Source organism: Aricia agestis, chromosome 16, assembly GCF_905147365.1.
Source record: "Aricia agestis chromosome 16, ilAriAges1.1, whole genome shotgun sequence".
In the NCBI taxonomy this organism is placed as follows: domain Eukaryota; kingdom Metazoa; phylum Arthropoda; class Insecta; order Lepidoptera; family Lycaenidae; genus Aricia; species Aricia agestis.
This window is the reverse complement of record NC_056421.1, coordinates 7,858,109-7,882,725: the sequence shown is the minus strand read 5'-3', so window position 1 is coordinate 7,882,725 and position 24,617 is coordinate 7,858,109. Positions and strand designations below refer to the sequence as shown.

Genomic DNA, 24,617 nt, shown 5'->3' with positions numbered 1-24,617 from the left:
TGATATCAGACGGCTCGCCTGCTTGTTTGCCCATATCAGTTCTTTAAAAAAAATATGTTTTCCAATATTTTAGTATATTATAATAATTGGTCTACCAACAGTCAACACCATGTTTTATTTTATCACCCTGAATGAAATATAAACAGGCCTATACATAGCATAATTGCTCTGGGTACCTATAATACTAAGGTATCTAAAAAAAACAAGGGCGCACTCGCACAGGGCGCAAAAAAGGCTATTTACGGCACTGATACCTCGATCGTGGGAATGGCAGACACAATAGATTTTCAATTGTTATGCGACAGCCGGGTGCCGCTTGGGGTTATTGAAGTCACTATTATTAAAATATAACCTTTCATTTCATTCATAGTCATAACTGAATAATTAATTTCTTAATTTAATGGTATCAATCGCGCTAATTTTATAAATTGAAAACGTAAAGTATTCTTAAAAGTTTTGGTGAATAATCCTTAGAAATGCCTTTTAATATATAAATTCCTGTAAAAAAAAAACATTTTAAAATTATTTTTTGTAAGAGACCAAGTTACACAAAAGGCACAGTGAATACTGAATTACCATCTCAATTCTCAACAGCTCACAATAAAATAATTAAGTCCAACGAGATTTATTTCTAAGCTCGAGTTAATCTAAAAGATAAAGATGCAACGTTGACAAACCATTACCAAAACAAGTCTCGAGAGATCGAAAATCAAACAATATAAACCCTACAGCACCTTATTAAGGCGAAAATGTGGCATTAAAGAGGAAAGTGGAAGAGCTCGAGCGGCGAGGAACACAAAATATTTTTTATACCCAGAACAAAGTAAGGGGTAATATCCTTAATAAAATTTTATACGGCTCGATATTTCGCCGTGAGATGAGGCGAAGCGGGTGTGAAATTATGTACTCGGCTTCGTGTCTTTATAACTTCTTTCGAGGAGTTAACCGTAGTTACATCCAGTAAATCTCGTTTGAGTGCCCTACAGGTTGCTCCTGAAATAAATTATAAGCCCAATTAGCCTGAAGTAGGTCGGTCGTTAAATCGAAGATATGAAGTTGTAGGACGTAAAACTTGATGGTAGAGACTTGATTAAGATTATGTAAGCTGTAAATTTTTGAGCGTCCGGCCCTCATATCTTTGCAAACTTTGTTATCTTATCTTAACATCGATGCTGATGTTCATCACTTTAGATTATCAGAAATTTCCTTATTTTTTTTACCTTTACCAAAACCTAGGTAGGTACTACACTTTTTCACGATAGAAAATATTGTGTGCCAATACAGAGCCTAAACTATTACCATGCCAAACTTGATCAAAATCTATTTAGTATATTTTCGTAAAGAACAAACATAAGCACTCACAAACTTTTACCTTTATAATACGTTAAGCTGCTATGCATTTTTTTCACACCCCTAATTTTGGACTTAGGGTCAATTCAGACCGCAACGTGACGAAGCGAGGCGGGGCGCGGCGCGGCATAAGTTGTATGGATTCGACAGATTTCAATTGCGTGAGACGTGTTGCGAATCTGTCAAATCCATATAAATTTAGAAATGCATCTACCCGTCCCGTTGCGGTCTGAATCAACCCTTATGCTAAGTATGTGAGTCATACGGTTTTGCTCGATCGAGCAATAACGTCGAGCAAAACCCGCGGCTTGGGATTTCGTCCACACATTCAGCATTGCTCGATAGTTTTATTCTAAATCGATATATTTAATTCCACGATGCGAGCCTTCGAGCTGTCAGTTTTCCTGTCCACACGGTAATTATGTATTACTCGATTTCGAGTAAAACTATCTCATGTTTCTGTCTTTATTTATATTTATTTTTCTAACTTATAAACTAAGGATTTTTATGCAACTTTATCAGTTAAGGAACATGTTGCCGCTTGCCAGTAATTAATTTTATGAAATTTTAAAAGAAATGAATCCCAGTTAGCGGTTACGTGGCGTAAATGAGAGTCCCGAAGGCGCGACTCCGACTCTTTCCTTTGAAATAATTTTATGCAAATGAAATCCACATTACCCTGTTCTCATTCGAGGTCGGGCTTGTTTGAGGTCGAGTGTGTTTTCATACTTTTGTCATTAACTACTTTTACATACCTTTAACTACTTTTAGAGTGTCCTATACTGTTTTCGCGTAAAATGTTCACGGAAAAACAGTATTTTTTACGTTTTTGAGTCTACTTTTTATATTTTCTACCTTTACGCACAAACATGAATGTTTTATGGTACCTATACAACTTTTTTGGCTATTTACCAATAGAATGTTATCGTGCTTATTAATATACATACATAATATATGCATAATACTTTGGGATAATATTTTTATCACAAATTAATTTAAAAGATCCCAAAGCTAGGTAATTTTTATAACAGTTTTATATAAGAGAAAATTTTATATTGAAAGAAAACCACTCGGTATAAAAACAAAAGCGGATTTCTTCCAATAGAAAAGTTATATCAATATCGGGATTCGAAGAAAACCAAAGATTTCCGAACTATTACCGTGGCCTTAATAAAGGTTCAAGTTTTAAGAGCGCGTTCGGTAAAAATACGGTGTCGCAAAAGTTTACCTTATTAGTCCCCCCTTTAATCCGGGCAGGCGTGTCTCAATGTCTTTATGGCGAATTTTCAATCTGAATCTGGGTGGAAGCCAATAAGAAATCAACTATTTGTCCCCCGTACGTCCCCCGATCGTCCCCCGTTCGTCCCCCGATCGTCTCCCGATCCCCGTGCATTCGGGAGTTTCTTTACGACTTCTTTTACGATTGGAGGTGCATTCGGAATTAGTCCGTACCCGGAAAAGCCTTTCCGTGTCTGTGAAGATGAATGGTAAAAGGATTACAATGAATAACCGACGGAATTTCATCTCGGTTCGGGAGAGTTTACATGCGCCGTCACACTTCACGTGAGCTTTTTCTAATCTTTAAGTGACTTAACCGACTTTCGAAAGGGAGATGGTTATATGTTCGATGTATGAATTTTTTTTATGTTCAACGATCGCTTCGCTGTATGAGGACCGATTTGAAAAATTATAGTGTTATTGCATAGGGAATAATTAAAATTTGATACCATGCTCACACAAGTGGTTATTTTCTTTCGTGGAAATGGAATCTATACGATTTTTTTTAAGATTTTAAAGTGTTAGTAAGATTTTATATCTTTGATTACTCATTAAACTTAACGTTTTAAATTGTAAACACTAATTTAATTGTTTGCGCGTAGAGCTAAGGAAACTTTTTGGTCCCTAGTCTGCAGGCTTGGCAGGTACAATTAAAGTTTCTAGACTTTTTTAGCCCCAGGTTAATCGTTAGCTGGAATTAACCTGGGATTATCGTGCAAGGAATGTAATTAGGTAATTTAAGTATCAAAAGAATTGGTGGGTGCTGCAGTTGTTCTTGTTTGATACAATTTTAAAACATACAACATAGACATTAGTATTACATATAAACTTTTTTTAATATTTTTTTTTTGGAAGTAAACAGAATGCTTGGTTATAATTCATTACTCATTACTCATTTGTAAGTATATACAATGTATACATGTACATTGTACACACATGTACATTGTATTTTTGTGTTGTGTTGACATTGTACATGTTATGCATTCCACGGTTTTAAATATACGCATTAGTTTACGTTAAGCAGCTATGATGTTTAAAAGTATATACTCGTAGGATTTCGGGGTAATTGTTTTATCGCATGAGCTCGGTGACATTGGGTGAGGGGCCGGGGGTCAGCTCACAGTTGGAGACTTACCACGAACCGCCTATAGATAACATCGACTGACGTGACAACTTACACAAACAATTTTCATAATTGGACTGTGGTATTATGAGGTCAGCCGAAACAAAAATTGGTCAGAATAGGCCTAAGTCCAAGATTTTTAGAGTAAACATTTGAACGGCTGGGAATTAGTCTGGATAGGCTGAAAATCAAAGATTTTTATAAGATACTAGCTGTCCCGGCAAACGTTGTTTAGCTATATAAAGTATTTCGCCCATTTCATCAAAATAAATTGAATAGTGTAAGCGAAAATCATAAAACTTTATTGTGCGGGAACCGTACGTTTTCCGAGATAAAAAGTATCCCTTGTTCTTTCCCGAGACTCAAAGTATCTCCATACCAAAATTAAAAAAAAATGGTACTTACAAACGAGACTCAGTTGAACTTATTTACCAGAAAATTTCCTCCATTTACAGTTTATTTAACACGTCTATACTCAATGGATTGAAAAATGAGTTTGCTGTCTACAAAATGAGATACAGAAACATAAAAACATAATAATTTCGCACTGCCGGGCGCATTATATAAAAATCCACTCATCCCCGTTTAACCGCGTATACATTTTAATTTACCGAATTCATTCATCAATCCCAGAAATGAACATTAAATTTAACAATAAATCATTGCAATATGTAACTGGAGCTTAATTTACACGCAAATCGTTCGACATCGATCGTATGATGGATCACGTGGTGTACAGGAAATCCGCGCATTTTAACCGACTTCAAAAAAAGGAGATTATCAATTCGACAAGTATGTATATATAATATTTCCAAAACTGATCAGTTTTCGTATTATATGTTAGTCTATATCAGCGACTGAACCAATGTGAGAAATTTCAAAAGTATGTATGTTTTTATGCTTGTACGTGTTCGCATATCTCCGGAACTACAAGTCCGATTTAAGTGATTCCTTTTTTGTCGTACTAGGTATTGTTCCACTTAGGGAATGCTGCAAGTTTCATCAAAATCAGTTCAGTAGTTTTTGAGATACGGAATTTTAGTTCTCAATTAGGTACAATTTTGAAGTCGGTTTTTTTTTTCTATTCATCTGGCAATAGCGGTATCAAAACGTAGTGCGATTAGATTAGGCAGTGGTTTACATGAAACTTGGGTCATTAGCGTTGTATCGTGGATTGGCTTAATTCCGTGCCGTGATCGTAGGTAACAATAGCCGAATGAAACGGGCCTCGTTTAGCACGGTAAACTTTTAGTTTTGTATATCAAATTGAATTATTGGCGTGTAGTTGTTATTTACGTTTGTCGGGGAAAACTATAAAAGCTTCGGCTGAAATTGTCAAAACTCTATATTCAATTTTGATTGAAAACTAGCTAGCTAGTTCAAGCTTAATCCCGTGTTTGTGTTTATTTTTTGATTGGAAAAGGGCGTTTACTGCAAATCCGGAGTTTTTTTGTCGGATTGCGCTGTCAATTATTTTTGTTAACTTGCGCTTCAATTGTCAAACAAAAGATTATCTATACGCGTATACAAGTGTGTATATCGAATTATTAAGACTTCAACATTTTACTTACCTCAAAAATAATGAGTACTTATCAAGATATATTTTCGAATACGATGCTGAAGCGATGAATTAATAATATCAACTCCTAAATATCAAGTTTAAAAGGTGCATCGTTTTGTATATTTCCTTTCAATTTCCATATTTCCTTCCCTCGCATTTCTATAAACAAATTAATTTCGTCAGTTAACATGTCAACTTGTACAGCCACTAACATAAAATCAATGTTGAAATGCACGTTAACACGTGGTACGATTAACTTGCTAACTCACTCTGCGTCGGTGTATTCAGGAGTCGTGACTGAAATCTCATATTACAAGCAACTTAACTACGTACAGTCGACGCCCCGCACAACTAACACCCCATTCATACAAGTTAGAGCAACTAGATGTAACACGTTTAAGACGCCCGCCGTACGCTCGTCGCATGAAATCATTAGTTTTGGTCACAGGACACCAAGTTTTACGTTAGAGGGTTGATTAATGAACACAAGATGAATATTAATTCTGACCCAGATGTCTAGTTTTACATCTCAAGTGTGAGATAAAGGACTGTGCTCGTATCTGTTAGGGTTAAGACCGCAACGCGACGTGTAGATGCATTTCTAAATGTGTATGGATTTGACAGATTCGCAAGACGTCTCACGCAATTGAAATCTGTCAATTCAGTACGAATTTAGAAATACATCAATGCGTCGCGTTGCGGTCTGAATTGACCCTCACAACTAAATTATGATTTCTACATAAGTAATATGAAGCTACATTGTCAGGTTTTATCAAAGCTTTAAATATTTGTGCATATTGTATCTGACCAAGTAACTGATTTAACTGAAATAACGCCTCCTTGACTCGGAGGTCGTGGGTTCGATTCCCGCGTTGGAAACATGTTATTTCCAAGTTTGGTTAGGACGATGCAGGCTGATCACCTGATTGTCTGACAAGTAAGATGATCCATGCGTCGGATGGGCATGTAAAAAGTCGGTCCTGCGCCTGATCTCTCGCCAGTCGTGTCGGTCTTCCGTCCCACTGGGTTATGAGAGTAAAGGAACAGAGAGTGCTCTTGTGTACTGCGCACACACTTGGGCACTATAAAATTACTCCTGCGTAGCTGGCCTGGTTTCAATGAAACCGGCCACCGTCACCGAAACCGGTGTACAAATTACAATACTTACTTAAAATAATTATATTGATTACCTATAAGTATCCATATTATCATAAAATTATGACTAATAAATTAAAATGCATAAGAGTATTATAATATTTTAATCATTAATAGGAACTTGTTACATTTCAAAGTGTAAGTGAACCCATAAGAAAATTGTCTTCAAACTTTCAGTTCAGACATTAAAATTTTCATTAGGTTTATGATGAAGCAAAGTTGTAAAGCTCGAGTGAGCCTTCCTGGGGTCAATGGAAGACGATTAAACATGTCGTAAAGCAGCCATCTCGGTGTAAAGTATTAACACGGCCTTCGCTACGTTATGGACTTATTACAAAGTTCCTACATAAAATTGCAGTTGTTGACATTAAATTTTGCTGCGCTAATGGAATTTTGCAAAAAAATTAATCCTTTTTCATTCGTATTGTAATATATCGAAACCTCCTACATTTACTATCGTATATCCAAAGTCCCAATTTTACAGGAGAGCCATTTACAGATTTCATAAAACTGTATAATTAGACACTAGCTGTTTGACCGAGCTTTGCTCGGTATAGCAAACACTCATTGCTTCGTGTTACTTAACAACGCCATCTGCTGGAATAGCTTTAGCTGTTGTTGTGTCGTTAAAGCAATTACAATAGTTGCTCACAAAATAGTATTATTATTCGCCAATAGATGTCAGGAAGAGTCATATTTTACCTAGCTAGATCGATTTATCGCCCCCGAAACCCCCTATATACTAAATTTCATTAAATTCATTGGAGCCGATTCCGAGATTCCAATTATATATTTATATACAAGAATTGCTCGTTTAAAGATATAAGATACAATAATTCTATTGTATCTTAGGCAGGCATCTATATGACGTATATCAATCACAATTGGAGGCAGAAACTGCTTCGGTGGACCCCGCGTGACTATAATGAAGAAAACGATTCCTACTCTATCTCTGAAGCTCTATTCTAGACCTATAAGCGTGCGAAAAAAATATGCAATACACAAAAAATATACACTCGTATAACCCTCTAACGCTCTCTGATAAAGAGGCTATAAATTACATTTTAACCATGTTTGTTTTAAAATTAACCCAGTAAAATATGGTTTTATTAGCAACTGTTAACATAGTAAAAGTTTTAATAAAGAAGTATTACGGACCGCCCGCGGTCTCGCCCGGGTTTCCCAGCACTAAACTAGCAGGTGTCCAGACGTGCTTTCCTTTGTAGCCTTTTAACATTTTGTTAAACTGACCTTAATGTACACAAATTATGTCAATAATATTACAATAAATTATAGGCTGTGTTGTGTACTATGTCGTAACATTTTTTGCTGCTTGTTAGGGGTCCGTACCCAAAGGGTAAAAACAGGACCCTATTACTAAGACTTCGTTGTCTGTCCGTCTGTCTGTCTCCAGGCTGTATCTCAAGAACCGCTATAGCTAGACTTCTGAAATTTTCACAGAGTGTGTATATCTATTGCCGCTATAACAACAAATAAAAATGAAAATAAAATAAAATTAATATTTAAGGGGGGCTCCCATACAATAAACGTGATTTTTTCGGCCTTTTTCACTCTATATCAATAGTGGCAAAGGGTAGGGACTTGAATTTTTCACACATTCTTTTGTTATATCTTTAATTTAATATTTAAAATAATATTAAAATAAAATAAAAATTTATGGGGGGCTCCCATACAAAAAACACAATTTTAGTCTATTTTTGCTCTGTATCAGTACGGAACCCTTCGTGTCCGACTCGCACTTGGCCAATTTTTTTGTGAAGTAATAAATAAAACATAATAGCAGTGAAAATTACAAACTTGCTATAATATGTTTAAAAATTCTGCAAGATGTGGCAAACCGCAAACATCACACAATATTTTTGGTGTCCTTCAACACCATGCTTTATGGTATAACAAGTACTTTTCTCTTTACTATAACTCATGTTTTAACTAGGAGGATAAATAAAAATCTAAGTAACGATAATAATGATAGTTTGATCCTACAAGTTTTAAAAATAGAAGACAAGTGGTCTAACAATTACATTCACTGTGACTAGGGTTGCCACCTATTTTTTGCAAATAAAGTTTTAGGTGAGTTATTAAACCCGTACACAGTATAAAAATAAAGTACAATTTATAAAATTATCTGTATAAATAAAAATGAATTCCGTACTTTGTTTTTGCTTATTTTGGTCTTGAAACATTCGTGGAAGCCCAGGGAGGGTTTAATACTAGGTTCATCGGGTCACCTAGTTTAAAATAAAGTATTTTTGCGTACTTTATTATTTTCGTAAAGTACAAAGTACAATTGCTTGAAATAACGTACAATACTTTATAATAAAGTACGGGTGGCAACCCTAACTGTGACCAAACTAAGTTAGTTATTGTTAGTGACGGCCAACAGAGAATGCACTTTTGCACCCGACTGTACCGTGTCCATGCGTAATTTTAAATTCAGACAGGTACACTCACCACCGTAATTAGTTTGGAAGCCGTTGTCGTGCAGCGCGTTGCGTGTAGACATCAAATCTTGATGCCCCCTCACCAGACCAATCTAACTTTACTACAATTTGGTCTACCTTTAATCAAAAATTACAATTTAAACTCGCTGCAGTTGGATTATAAATAAAATTGCCCTGAAGGTAGTCAAGGTAACTCAACGTAAAAATGTAATTACCTGGTTCGTTCTCGAACCGGTAAAATCATGTGGACTCAAGGTTCAAAGAAAGTACTTTAAAAAACTATGACTTTGCCTCTGATTAGCTTTTTCAGATGTCTCTTATGGTGCGCTTATACGGGCAACTAAAATTGCTCAACTCCAGTCAATTCTCGTCAGCTTTGACGTCACGACTACATCATACAATTTGCGGCAACAGTGCTTGTTGCCGCAAATTGTATTGTATGATTATTGCGCAATTCAATATTGAGTGATGTGGCCATCGAACATTTGAGCGATATGAAATAAATTGCTCCATATTGCTCACCTAATTGCTCCAGGTCGCTCCATTCGTGTCGCCGAGCAATTATTGTCGTAATTATTGCCCGTGTAAGCGCTTCTTTACATCCACTCTAAGTCGAATGACGAAACATAGAAAATTCTCAAAAAATAGTCAGACATTAAGGCAAGACAGGACAGAATTTATAAACGGTTTTGCTAAAAGTTCAGACAGACTGAGCCGTCAGCCCAAAGGACGGAAATAAAATTGAACTTTCCAGTTCTTATAAATCATACAGCAGATTGAATAGAGATACATCAGTCTGCATACATGATTGTGACGCAGGACTCCATGTGTCGGCTTCAGCGAGGCTTCAGCTCAAATATTTCACTGCATGCGAACGACGAACGTCATATTTTATAGTAGTTTCGGCATTCATCATAATTTCGACTCTGGAATTTTACATTATTATCCTGGTCGACTGATATTTTTTTTAATCCAAATATTCTATAAAAAAGTTTAAATGTTTTTGGAAAACTTCGTTTTTAAGGAAGTACAATTAAAAGAGCCATAATAATATAAGAGGTATTTTCAAGAATATTTTCCTTCATATACCGTACTGTTTTGGTTAAAAATGCAGAGAATCTTCATCTACATCTTTATCTGATCTAGAAAATTAGAACATATTTTTAAGAAGAGTTTACCCAAAGCGATAGCAAAATTGCTATGAACCAAAACGTACAAACGCTGTGGATCAAGTGTTGCATTTTTTATTTCAATATAATTTTTACTCCACTAAAATGTAGCTTTATTTGAGATACTTCGGCCTGATACTTTTCTCTTTTATTCAATAACGGGCAAACAATACGTGATGTTATTGGATAAAAACGTCACAAAGGCCTGATGTAAACGTAAATGTTACATTTAACAGTGCCATTACCGTAATTACGTTCTGTCGACATATTATGCACTAATTTTATCCTAACTAAATTACTTAACTTTCATTAAATGAAGCTTTTGACAGAAATTTAAGTTTATATCAAAATCTTTATTTAACCCATCAAGCCCCATAAGCTCACCGGTGAGCAAGACACAATAGAATAACAATAGATTTCCAAGAATCTACGTTAGAAGGATAAATTAAAATTAAGTACTTAATCATTATATTAAACGTCTCTAAGTGCGGCCTGTAGACTTTAATTCTACAGAGCTCTTTAACATTTAAAGTTTTGTAAAAACATTAACGTCCCCAAATGTTATGTTAGCCGCTAATGCCTTTTATGTTCTAAAAGAAGAGCTCACAAACTAAACCAGCCCTAATAAACCCTCTTAAATTTTACATTATAGTTGTCAAACAGTGTGATGTACATTAAAATTGACAACGGAATATAATGGCGCCTAATGAAGAAGACATGTTCTCCTAATGATATTGTAGCTGTAAAAGCAAATATGTACGCATAATGCGTTTTCGCGGTATTAGATTGTCAGGTTTATGTGTGTCAGCCCTGGGATTATGTTGACACCATTAAACTCAGGAATTGGTTTATTGTATGTGTAAAGATAATTATGTTTAATGTCACAGCCCTGTCAATTAGGGTTGTCACAAGTTTCACGATACTCCACAAATAAGCGGATTTCTGACACTACATTATAATGGAATACTTACTATTCGATATGAATACGAATTTTGAGTTTCTATGGAATAATATCGGATAAAACAAAAAAATACGTATGGCACTCGGGGACTGCCACGATAAAGCTATTGCATAGCATTTTTATCATTATGCAAATATAATTCGCTTACGTCTAGTCACATGCACACAAACACCGTGCCGAAGTCTGGCAACGCCGCACCGTCGCGAGCGCCGTGCCGGTCGGTGTCGGAGGGTGTTAAAAACGTGCAAAGAAAATCTTATATCTTTAAACGAGCAATTCTTGGAATCTCGGAATTGGCTTCAACGATTTTCATGAAATTTAGTATATAGGGGGTTTCGGGGGCGATAAATCGATCTAGCTAGGAATCATTTTTAGAAAATGTCATTTTATTCGTGGTTTATCGAATACCGAGTGAAGCTCGGTCAAATAGCTAGAAATACATTGTACAAACAAACACCAAAACATATTTCTTCTGAAAAAAACAATTCATATTTCTTCATTTTAGTACAAATGACATAACAATACTAACTCGTTATCCGGTTGTATTGATTCTCCAATCCTCTGAAGTATTAACTATAGAAGACGTCTACCAAAACACTTGGAAATGCAAATTTTGGATAAAGGAGCAGACACGAGATCCCGACGGCTTTGTGACGAGCAGAGCCCCTAGCCAACTCGTTTTCTTTAGAGCTTCTTTATAGAGTCGCCGATCAAAATGTTTGGAGTTGACATAATATAGCTATGTCCACACTGTGCACTTTCATCTTCAATTTTCGTCATCAACTTTCATATAGGCGCATTCAATAATTGAATGCGTCAAGGAATGCAACGCCAATATTGTCATTTTTGAAGTTTTGGATACGGTCAGAGGGCATGCCTCACGTTCGCGGTTGACTGCGCTATAACGCATACCCTTGATGAACAGAAAAAGGCACAGTGTGGACAAATCTAGTGAGTCGAATGTCGAATTTTATCGAACGCTTATGTCAATTCTATACATTTTGATCGGCGATTCTGTAAAGAAGCGATAAAGAAAACGTCTTGACTAGGGGCTCAGGACCGGCTTTGAGTCGGAACAGGAGTGACTTCTGACTTCACACTTACGGCTCTCTTATATTCGTACTCTATTCAAACATCGTTTACAGGAACAAAGACAAACACGTCTATAAGAGACGACATATTTATTTTGATTGTTATTTATGTATTGTAATATAGTTTATTTAAGAACTACGGAATGAAAACGATTGCTAGAAGATTGAATGTATTTCTGTGTGTCCGTCCGTTGCAGCTTATAGCTGAAACGATTTCCCAAATACTACTAAAAAAATTATCATAATATACCCCTAAATATCTTTGATACCTATAAAAATTATTATAATTAAAGAATTTAATAGGTACCTTTCGAAAATCACTTAACAATTAAAATTTTCATTAAGTAAAATATTATTTGTTCATGAATTCAAAGAATTCAATTAATAAATTGAGCAAAAAACACGAAAATCCTGCGCATTTGCGCAATAATTACAAGCACATACTCGTATTTATACCGAAAAATTCCAACGCATACCTACCATGTGCAGTTTAAAATTTCAGCTCTTCATACGTTACATAAAGTATGAGCCAAATTTTAACTATTCAGTACAAAATGTAGCCGTCGCCGTACAAAAGACAGTGACGGCTCGCTTCGACAAAAATGTATTTTAGAGGCGTCGGATGCAAATAGGTACACATTTAGAGTTGCGCAGTACATAGAAACCTCCACGGAACATAGTTTGTTTCACGTACCTACACGGAACATACAGGTATCTGTTCCACGGACAACACTCACACCGACAACCCATCCATAAAATACGTCACATTTGAAGGAGGGACGAAGTGTGACATGGTGTGACGTGGAGGGGGGGACCCACAATTATGACAAGGGGGGGTGGTCTAAAAGTCATAACAGTCGTGTGACGTACTTTATGGATGGTCCCAATTCGTTCCACGGAATCTACACACACTGATAACTCCTCCACGGACTCTACTAACACTGAAAATTGCTCCACGCTCCTGAAAAATGTTCCGCGCGAGTAGATCCTACGTGTGAGATGTCGGACGTTTTTTAAACTTACGCCCCGCGGAACATTCATAAAGCTTGTAAATATTCACCGTTTATGCTCGAAATACATTTCTAAATATGGTTTCTTGTTCGGCGTGCGAAGCCGACAGCGCCGACAGATGTTCCAAAATAAAATTACACGATCGCTACATTTTATTTTGGCAGCGGAAAAGAAATTGCTCGTGATGTTTCAGTTGTTTTAATTGACAACAGTAATGGCGGTTAGTTTTCGACTCTTTTAACTTTTGTATCTGATTGAAGATCTGTTGATTAATCTCCCGATTAAACACTAATAGCTTGACCGGAAGTTTTGTGCTGCTTTAGCCCGGCCGCACATTGTCCGAATTCTGATCAGAAACAGTTGAATTTCGCCGGACCGCCACCCCGCACACTATCCGAAATATCCTTCCGGCGAGTTCAACTGCTTCTGATCAGAAATTTCGGACAATGTGCGGCCGGGCTTAAGCAACAGAGATCTAAACTTTGGATACAACTATCCATCACTTATTTGGAAACCTTTTTTAAATGTTATACATTATCACGGTATACATATACCATAGTCATTTTCGCGATGAGTTATAAAATATTTATACTGCATATAAAAGTCACTGTTTATTATCAATAACTTGTTTACCTTGATTCAATATTTGTATCTCGTACAAGGTACAAGAAAGAGTACCACGCAACTGTGCCTATCAATAAACAATACTATTTAATTACCAAATAAAAGCATATCGTGCGTATAAAACGTTTTATGAAGCATCAATCTGAATGGCCGTTGCAAGAGTCACGTACATTTTTACGATTTCCAGTTTGCTCACTTGATGTGGAGCCATCGCTACTTGTGCGTGACCGAGCCTCCCCTATCGCTATCCGGTGTCCCTATGCACTAAATTACATCCCCCATGCCACAGAACGAACCGAAACAAACCAGATTTTAGGAAATTATCATAAATTTTGTTCGATACTGAAAACCCCAAGGTAAAAGCTTTTGAACAAGGGATGCTTATAATATTGAAAACGGAAACTATTTCTTTTTATATGAACAACATAACAGAATAATATTATAATGTCTATTAATAATAAGGGTATTTTAAAGACAGAGTGTACATCTTTTTATATTTTTAAACGAGCAATTCTTGTATATATATATAATTGGAATCTCGGAATCGGCTCCAACAATTTTCATGAGTATATTGGGGGTTTCGGGGGCGATAAATCTATCTAGCTAGGAATCATTCTTAGAAAATGTCATTTTATTCGTGTTTTGTCGAATACCGAGCAAAGCTCAGTCAAATAGCTAGTATTATATTATGCTGCGCCCAGCACCACTCAGGTTGTAAAAATTTATATTTTGTTCAATATACTTATAAATAATAATAATCTCTATTCTCTTCTTTCCAGACCATGTTCGGGAATTCTCGTGCGGTATGCTCTACTACAGAACTTTCTTCGTCGACTCGAAACGCGATGCGCTCTATGTGGGTGCAATGTAAGTATCTTTTTATTTATTAACAGAAAGCATTAACAATGTGGCGCTAGATTGAGAGGGAGACTTTTGCCCAGCATAGGCTCTTGAAATAATGATAAACAATTATGAAAGATTTAATTTTAATTCTTGCGAAAAGTAGCAATGATAAATATGTTTTATCATTCTACTAGAATCTACTCAGTCTATTGTATTTTAAAAATACTCTGCAACTTATTATTTGTTGACCTACTAGCATTCGAATTATTGACATGCAACTGTTCTATTTCTACAGAAAATAATTATGAAACAATGCCGTCAATAAAAGTATAATGATGTTTTAATGTACGTAATAAAGTTAGTTTGCTGTAGCGGTATTATGTAATATAACACACGCGTGACCTGCATACATTAGTGGTTATTGGTAATAAACTACCTACGATGCAGCCCTCAATCTCCTTCAATCTACTGCTATATACCATAACAATAAAACAATTCAACATAATATACTTTACTATCGCTTAGAAAATTACTATTTTACTTCAAGTGCCTCAATCTATTGAGTAAAATTTCTATTTTACTTCGATTTTGTCGGTTCAATTTTTGTAGTCATGGAAAAATAATGTTTCTCATGAATTCATTTTGTCGCAACGACATAAAAGTGAGTTCGAAACGAGATCGAGAAGGCTAATGACAAAATGGGTCAACGGCGGGCGTCACGAAAGCCTGCCAATAATAACGTATCACATTTTCAGCTATAAAACCACATAAAACAGTGAAACGAGACCGATAACGTTACCACGCAACATTTTCTGTCGTATTTGCCGTAAATTCTTGGCCATTTGTGATCAAAGACTCGCTTTAATTGGAAACTTATATGTGATTGTTCTTGTGAACAATATTCTGCTAATAGCAGAATAACCAATTCGAAGTGAAATTTTACAGAGTAGATCAATATGTACACGAAATGAAGAATTGCAGCATACTCGGTTTCATAAACAAACTGTCATTTCTTTTGAGCCAGCACTTTAGGGGGCGTCCACAAATTACTTGAGGTGTTTAGGTGGGGAGGGGGTCGAGTCAAATCACATCTAATCTCACGTTGGGGAGAATCTCTCGGCAAATCTCACGTAATTTTTTTCTCAACAAAATAATACTATTTTAGTCCATTTCATCCAGATTGTACGTATACGTATGCTTAAGATTTAATCGTATGCGTAATCGTTATACGATTAAGATCATTTACAAATTCGTTCGAAAGAAAATCTACTGACTGACAATCCAAACTTTACGTAAAAACCGCACAAAGTCTCACGTGAGATTTGTGGGGGGAGGGGTTGAATAAAATCTCACGTAATCTCACCAGGGGGAGGGCGGTGTGGACGCCCCCTTACTTTTGTATAAACAAGTTATCTTTTCGATATTAATGAAAGTATATCACAATATTTTGAGTTAGTTATCCTGCTTTTGTCTCGATAGTATGCAATAGCATTGAGTGTTTTTTTTTTTATTACATCTGACTTTCAGCTTGAAGAATTTTCGTACGTTTCGTAGAAGTGTTGTAAGAAAATCATTATTGATTTTTTCATACTTGATCTCAATGAGTGCGAATTTACATAATACGAATAAAAGCGTATTTAAGCATTCATAAACCCTTATACATTGAACTGGGGATACAGAAAGTGGGTCAAACTGTTAATAAATTTTCGATAACACCTTGACGGACCTGTATGCGTTTTTTAATTAAATTCGTTTGTTTCAGGGACCGGCTCTATCGGTTGAATATGAACAATATAAGTTCGACACATTGTGACGTAAGTTTATTTACTTTTTTGTTTTTTTTTGTTCCTGTGAAAGGGTTTGTATTAATTTTCCATTAATTTTCAGAGGGACGCCATTAATTTGGAGCCAAGTAACGTCGCGCAGTGTGTGTCCAAAGGAAAAACGGAGGTTAGTTTATCTTTATTTGAAACATTGTTGCTTTTGTGATATGTTTAGTAAGCAGTAAAAAATTATACATTATGCCAATAAGTTGTTTCGGAAAATAATTTTAGTCAATTTTCTTTTCTTGATTTTTAAAATACCTACTGCAACTTAAAAAAATACAATGTGTTTATTTTCCACATTTTAGACACAGTAAATTATAGCCAAGATAATGGAATTGCCCAGTGCCATTCTGTTAGACAGCTGTTTTAGTCACGTTAAAAAAACGAATGCTTAGATCTTGCAATCAAAAGCTTTAATTAAAGTATGGAAAGCCAAATCAAAGGAGATCGCTGCAACAATGCAACCACGTTTACGAGTTCATTAAATCAATTGCAGCTCCTTTGTTACAACTAGCACTATTTCCATCACGGGTTAATCTCATTTTTAACTGAGCGGCGGGCGAGAGCATATTTCATAGCGGGGAGCTTAAAGCCAAGCGCTATATTAAGGCCGTTAATTTTGATTTACAATCTCTACGTTAAAGCAATATTTGTTTTATTTCTCCTTTATCGCCGATCTTGAGATTGGGTTACAAGCTGCACTAATTCGGTTATACTCGTGGAAATACACGCTGTGTGCTATATTTATGCCATTTAGTAGACTTAGTTTGTATTATTGGAATTACGAAACAGTAGATTTTTTATATAGTCTATAGTACTTCTAAGTAACAAAAAGATTCGCAACATTATGTATATTGATGACATACCTTGAAAGCAAGCTTTCTAAGTTTTTAACGTATTTGAGAAGAGCAAAAACTTGTGTAGATAAAATATTTACAAGTGTATTACAGTGTAGATCTCTTTGTGAGTCAGAAAGTTATTTATAGTGGCATAAGCTGTATTTTTTGCTACCACGAAGTTAAAAGTAGCATGAATAGCATATTAAATGTCTCGACGGCTAACTAAAATCAGAATTTATCGCAGATGACAGCAGTCAGAGTCGTCGAGACTAAGTTTATGTACTACCAGAATAAACTCGAAAGGGAACTCCCAATTTTATCTCCAACATAAAGTCTTATAAAAGATGTCGCTCGGTAAAGCGAAAAAAGTAAATTTGTTTTATTAGAATTAAAAGGGGATCATAAAAGAGAAATATAGCCGGTCTATTACCCTGATCGTGGCAGAAACGGGTACTCGTGGCCATAATCAAAGTTTCTCGCTGTAAGGACTTTTCCTAAACACGATGTAACAGGGAAAAGGCCGGGAACCGCCGTCGGCAAAACTCGGAACCCGACACTGCGACAACCAATGGATGGTAAAATAAATTGAATCAGCTTTTTTGACGGTCTGGCTGGATGATTTCACGGCGTTACATTGTACTGAGTATTTACGTCTTGCAGCTATAAACCTAGTGACCTAGAAAGTCTGCGCTTAATTAAAATGATAGCTGGAACAATTAATTGTAAGAATTGCTGAAACTTCCGGGCATTTTGGTACAAGCTTTTACTTTGAGTAAATTTTAAATGTAAAAACCTGTAAAATATGTAAAGTATTATTTTCTCAGCTGCAACGATCTTTCCGGTGTAAAAGAGAAGCTACGCAAAAGCACTCAAGCATTTTTAAGGGTACAATTTAATTTTTTTTCTCTAAAAGGTCGAAGTGATAAATCTTAGTCTAAGCAAAAGGCCATTTGTTGGAAAAACGCGAAAAAGTGCCGTAAATCGACTTACGTAGAAAGTGGCGAATAATTAACGAAATGGACCCATCGAAGTATTAGAGTTAGGGCGCGTACCCACTAGGAGCCTGCGACGCGATGCTGGTTTCGTTGCTTGCCTCATAGTAGTAGGATCACAAAATCATTGTATTCTAAACTGTATTATGTGTTTTTTTTACATTTCGTTCAAAAAATATTGGATGCTCATTTATAGATACAAAAAATATTGACGACTTAGCAATGATTGAGACAAACTTTCGACAGGCGTCAGATCAGCCCTAGTAGACAAGTGGCTAGCGATTATCGTAAACGCTAACAAAATGTATGCGATTTGACATAAGTCATCGCTTCGCTAGCGAATACTAATCCCATACATTTTGTGGCGTTGGCGTTAGCGTTTACGATAATCGCTTGCCGCTTGTCTAGGCCCTCAGGTGGAAAGTGAAATGAAAATGTGAAGTTGTGTTTAATGTGAAGTTAAAAACTCTTACTGATAATTTTCAAAAGCACCTGGCAGTGCTTTGTGCCAGTCAAATTTACCACCACCTAGGAGAAAAGTCATCGCCCATGACGTCATGTCATCGTCCTGTGCGAACACACCTTTACTCAGAAACTTGGACTCGATTGTTCTGCTTAATTCTGATTGTTTCTCGCAAAACTGTTTTCTGTTCGCGTCAGTACAGCGGCTAAACGCTCAAGTATATTAATCCGATAATTACTTTAGAACAATCTCGAAGTTGCGAGAAGTGCGGCGCAAGTTTTTACGTGAAAATGTTCGGAGCTCTAATTGTTTATTGTCCCGCTCCGGATCGAAACTAACAAGAAAACCTTTTTCTCGCAACATGCGATACTTTGTAAGGCTATTTTCTTATGCTGTATGTATATAAGATTGTTCACAGACATAGATCAAGATAGTACCGCATGCGTATGTACTTCGCATGCCATATCGCGTTCCCAAACGACGAGCAATGCTCGTCTTTCAAAATTCTGTTCTTTAGTCTGCTATCGGAATCGGACGTCAATCGGAATTTTAAAAATGCCTATAGGCCTAAAAGTGCCGTATTGAGCTGTAGAAATTCAAATAGAAACGTTGGCCTAGATAATGGACACGTTTCTTATCATCGGTACGTCACAGTAGGTAGGAAAAAATTGCACACTCGTTTTCATACAAATGGAGCGACATGCGGTATCTATCATGATCTATGTCTGTGAGATTGTTGCTTGTAATATAAGTTTTGCGTTTACATAGTTAGCATCGAGACATAGGTACTCTCGCCACCACTTAATTTATTAATGCAACCCACACATTAACATTGAAACCTGGCCAGCAACGCATGAGTGATTTCAAGTGCCCAAGTGTATGCGCAGTTCATAAGAGCATTATTTTTCCTTTAATACTTCGATCGCGTATTCCAGGAAATGCTATTGTATTATATTGTTGTCGCGATCACCGGTGCTCTTATGGGGCTTGAAGAATTAATCTCATGACACAGAGTTACACGACTGGCGATCAATGCCTCGTCATTATAACAGAAACGATTTATATAAACATTTTCAATAAACAGTAGAAGTACGAATAACCATTAACCAGTTACTCATTGTATGCATCCTCTACTACACACGAATATCCAAGTAATCGATATCTTGCTCCCAAACTTCATCAGTCCCAGAAATCACGGCCTCTACCTGGTAAAATTCAAATTCCGTCAGAATATCCGAACAATGCAATGGTGGCGGTCTGTCGTGACGTCCAGAAAATTAGTTTCAATCTCCCGGCCGGCCGCACTCGCCGCAGCCTGATATAAACACGGACTTCGCAAATATCCGACCGGCGATTATACCGCGTCGGATTACTTTTTCACCGACTGTCACAAAGGAGGATGGAATTTTTAGATTAGAAACAAAACCTAGCTTATCATTTTATTCGTTACATTTAGAGTCCTATCCTAATTGCATTATTAATTTTATTTAGTCTGCAAATATTCTATGAACCTTAAACGTATGAACAAAAAACATTAAACAGTTGATGTTTCCTTAGATACTTGTTATTACTTTTTCGTTGTCTTATGTGCAATCAGCAAATTGCGTACGAGTTATGTTTTCACGTATAATACAATAATAAAAGAATAATAATTATTAATTTCATTTTTAAATAATTTTATGCCAAATAAAATACTGATTTTTGAGCTTTATAGTTAACAGTTAATAAACGCAAATGGTGCAATTGTTTGTGTTGAATCGTTTTATTCGGGAAATGAGCGACGCATATTCCTGCAGAATATTAATGGGCTGCCCAATATTTATGTTGGGCGGAATTTGCATAATCACAGCTGGCAACACTGTATGGACGTAGGGCTTTAGGGATTATTTTTGTAAGGGCTTAGTCTTGGTGTTGGACAAACATAACGCTGTTGAGTTAAACTTGGAGCAAAAAAGCGCAAGGGAAGTTGTATGACTTGGCGACTGAGCTTTTTTTCATTATTGATTGTAATTAATTTTATGATACTTACTAAAATTAATAAGACATCATAAAACAAGTTTATAAAGAATATCAAATATTATTTTTGTGTGTGTGTGTACTCACACTGTCACCCGCCTCCATATTTTAAAAGGTGAATATTTTTTTCGAAACTTGACGTTTAATTTCTTTAAATAACATAAATAATTAATACTAATTTATGTTTTTCTGTAATATAAAACTGCATAACAAATAGATAATATTTATAGTTTACTACAAGAGTACCATCGAAAAATTGGTTCACAAAAAATAGCGCACCTACGTCATTTGGGCCGATTTGTTTCAATGTTATTTGTGATCTTTCGGCTAGGTTTTACATAACACGATCAAATCACGTAGGTCCAACATATAATATCTGGACGCCGTAAAACATTCGTGTACTAACCCACAAAAAATTACATATCGAGTTATGAATGCAGGTATGTTCTTTAGATGATTTAGAAACAATACTGCATTCAAAATTTAACAACAAAAAAAATTGTGGGTACAGCACTATAATACTTCAAGCAACCAATTGTATAAATATTTTTTTCTGATAAAACATGTGATTAACGTGTACGTATGTTATAGAACTTCGACTGCCGTAACCACATCCGGGTAATCCAGCCAATGGGTGACGGCTCCCGGCTCTATGTCTGCGGCACCAACGCGCACAGCCCCAAGGACTGGGTCTTATATGTAAGTACTTAGTTACTAGAGGAAACAACGTACTGAAGTAGCGATAACTTATATATTATAGTGCGATGAATTTTGTCTGTATACCAACCAGGCAAAGAAATGTTCTTAGGAGATACAAATACTGTGAAAACTAACAGAGTTAAACAAAATGAAAAACGTTTTGCCTTTTTTCTAAAATACGCAAGCAAAACTTCGCAGCGAAGTGTCTAAATAATAAAATTTACTATGAGTTAAAATATGTGTCTGCATTTGCAACAAAAAATCGTCCAATTTTCTAAAACATACATCAGCACAACTTTTGCAAAGTGTGCCTTTTTTTCCAAGCTTATCTACTAACTGGTCAACTAGCCTAACCATGCATTGATTTGTGTATTTACTGGAATATCCACTCAAAATGTCCAACAATATCGAGCGTCTTACCTCACACGATATTCAATATACTCATATCTCGGTGTCGACGCTCGGGGTAAGTAGCTGTACAAAGCACTGGACCTCTGCCAAGTGCAACAGTTGAGCTCTCGTGGTCGCTGATAAAAAGTATCAGTCTTGTGTACGCTGATACGAGTATCAGCTAGATATTTGATAAGTTTTTTAATTTGAATCAAAGTAAAGTATAGGGAAGTAGATGTAAGTTATGTTTTGTGATAGATAATTTAATTTAGACTATTTTTATGAAATGTAATTATCCACATAAATGCTATGGCATTAATTTTAGTGATACATGATAGTACATGCAAATAAACTGAAACAAAAATAAAACCTATAAAATAAATTTGGAATTAATGAAATACTCTGCACCACAACACAACACTTCACAATAGAAAATATTAAATGGACCAATATAAAATATACTCAACCAAATAATTTGTAAACTGAGACTAAAATTTTAAGCTTCAAACTGGCAGTTTTCACTATAAACGACAATTGTTTCGTGTAATTAAACGCGAACATTAGTTGCACCCTAACACTTCCGGAACTCCCATTCCGCGAAGACGTTTTAAAGTATCGCAACTGCACGACGAATTTCACGCCAGTGATTCCAAACGGCTGAGACGAGCCGAATTTCCAGAAATTTCTAACCGAACGCCGCCGTAAAGGCGATCGGATGACGATTTTTCACGTGAACTTGAGCGTGGCGATTTTTCTTATATTTTCCTCGACTTTATTTCATATACTTGACAGTATGCTATAGCTTGTTTTATGTCGTATAAAATAGATTAAAAGTACAGAGAAAATATATTATTTTGTACTTAAAGACATTATAAATCGCTTTACTATTCTCAAGATGTTAACTCAATATTGGAACGAAGTTCCTTATTGCGCGTTCGACGTAAAGGCTAGATAGGCTAGATACTTTTTTTATTAGTACCTGCATGGTAGAGGCAGAGGGCGTTGATAGTAATCCTGTGCGTCTACTAGATGGCGTTTTTTAAATATTTTTTTTGTGTGTATATGTATACAGGTTTTTTAAACATAAGAAATAACTTCGTTCCATTCGGGCGTCCCTTGACACCTCTCAAGTTTTGTATTTGACTACGTTGTTTAGATCATGATAGTATTATTCATAGAGTTAATATACCTAGCAGAATAGAGAAACAAAGGCCTGAGCAAGAGAGATGTCACTATCAGTAACACTGCGTGGTAAAAAGAGACGTGTGATACATGACAGCAGCACTCTTTTTTTGACATCCAGTCGGCACGTGCCGCACGTTGACAATTTAATCTCATAGAATTAATGTTCAATCATGCTTGTGTATACGTACACGTACACATATTTTTCACACAGATGAAAACCAATTTCGGTTTCGTTTGATAGCTCGAGATTGTTGCTCTATTCCGCTAGGTATATTAACTTTATGGTATTATTAGTGCTACTGCACTAGGCCGTAGCTTTGTGCTACGCGTCTACGGGCTACGCAGTGTCGTAGAGCTACGCGCCGTAGCTCTGCTACGCCTGATTTTATTTTCGTAGAACTACTACGTCGGCTGGCTACGAATCTTGTAGCTTCGTAGTTGTATGAGCATTTTGGATGTTTCATTTCTATTTTACGGTCCTATGGAAACCTTCGACGAGTCAAAATAACAAAAAAATCACGCATTCATGCAGACGTAAATCATAACTTTTTGGCGTGGTCGATTAAAAATAAAAACACAGGCGATCCTCTCGCACGTGAGTCCGCGAACAATGGCCGTATTTTTCGCAGTCGGTGCATCAGACAGGATATAAATACGCACTTCATTGTGAATTGTAATGACAGCCCGCTGATGGAAAATGTTAATAGCCTCGGCCGCGCCAATTTTCGCGCGAAAACCTTTACCGCGCGTAACGGGGCCACTTACCTGCGATATATTTTTCGAAAGTCATAAAAAAAAACAATAGATATCGAAAACAGACCGCGATAAATTCGCCGGCACACTTTCCCCGCACTTGACTTTCATATAATTTTATGTGGCGGTCGTTTTGACCCTCGCGCGTTTTATCGCGTTATCCTTTCGCCGTTTAGCGAGCCTTCAATTTTAAACTATGAATATAAATCGCCGTGGCACGAGTCGTCGTCCCGTGTTGCGATTTTTACGTTTTTTCAATAACCCATTACGGCTGGATATAGGCAGTTACATTGAAACGACGAAACCTGCGAAATAATATATAAACCGGTGAAAATTGTTGCGCGCTACGAATATTTAATGGTCTCTGTACCATGTTTTGTGTATATCAATAGTCTATACTTTAATATAATAAAGAAACTAACCTTAACATGACTACATTGTTGTCTAGTTAAATATTAAATTAAAATTCACTGTGAATTTTTATAAACGTTTTTACTTAAACATTCTAATAGACTTTTTAAAAGTATTAATATTTTAAAATAAAACTTTAGCTCTATATTATTATACAAATGCTATTTCTAAATCAACTTATCTTTTAAAAATTAAACTTATTAAAAGTTTAATAACGAAATCGTGACACATTATTAAAAACGAGCGAGGCAGACAATTTTAATGCGCGTCTGTGCGTTAAAATTTAACAGACATTTTAAAGCTTCGTCTAATCTTTTCAGCTATAAATTATATTAAAAAGCCCCGGGAAGTTGTTGAAAATTGAAAATATACGTTTGTAGGGAAGACGACCGCGTGGTAATGCACAGAGTACTGT

At 36.0% G+C, this 24,617-nt stretch overlaps 1 protein-coding gene across 2 annotated transcripts in view; it reads left to right on the top strand.

The window, feature by feature from the left end:
• LOC121734596 (semaphorin-2A-like) overlaps nt 1–24,617 on the top strand; it is a 394,143-nt gene that overhangs the window by 314,586 nt on the left and 54,940 nt on the right. For both annotated transcript variants that reach the window (XM_042125178.1, XM_042125177.1), the window contains 4 exons: nt 14,565–14,652; nt 16,391–16,442; nt 16,516–16,578; nt 21,356–21,463. In XM_042125178.1, coding sequence (XP_041981112.1) covers nt 14,565–14,652; nt 16,391–16,442; nt 16,516–16,578; nt 21,356–21,463 — 311 coding nt within the window. The remainder of the gene's footprint in view (nt 1–14,564; nt 14,653–16,390; nt 16,443–16,515; nt 16,579–21,355; nt 21,464–24,617) is intronic.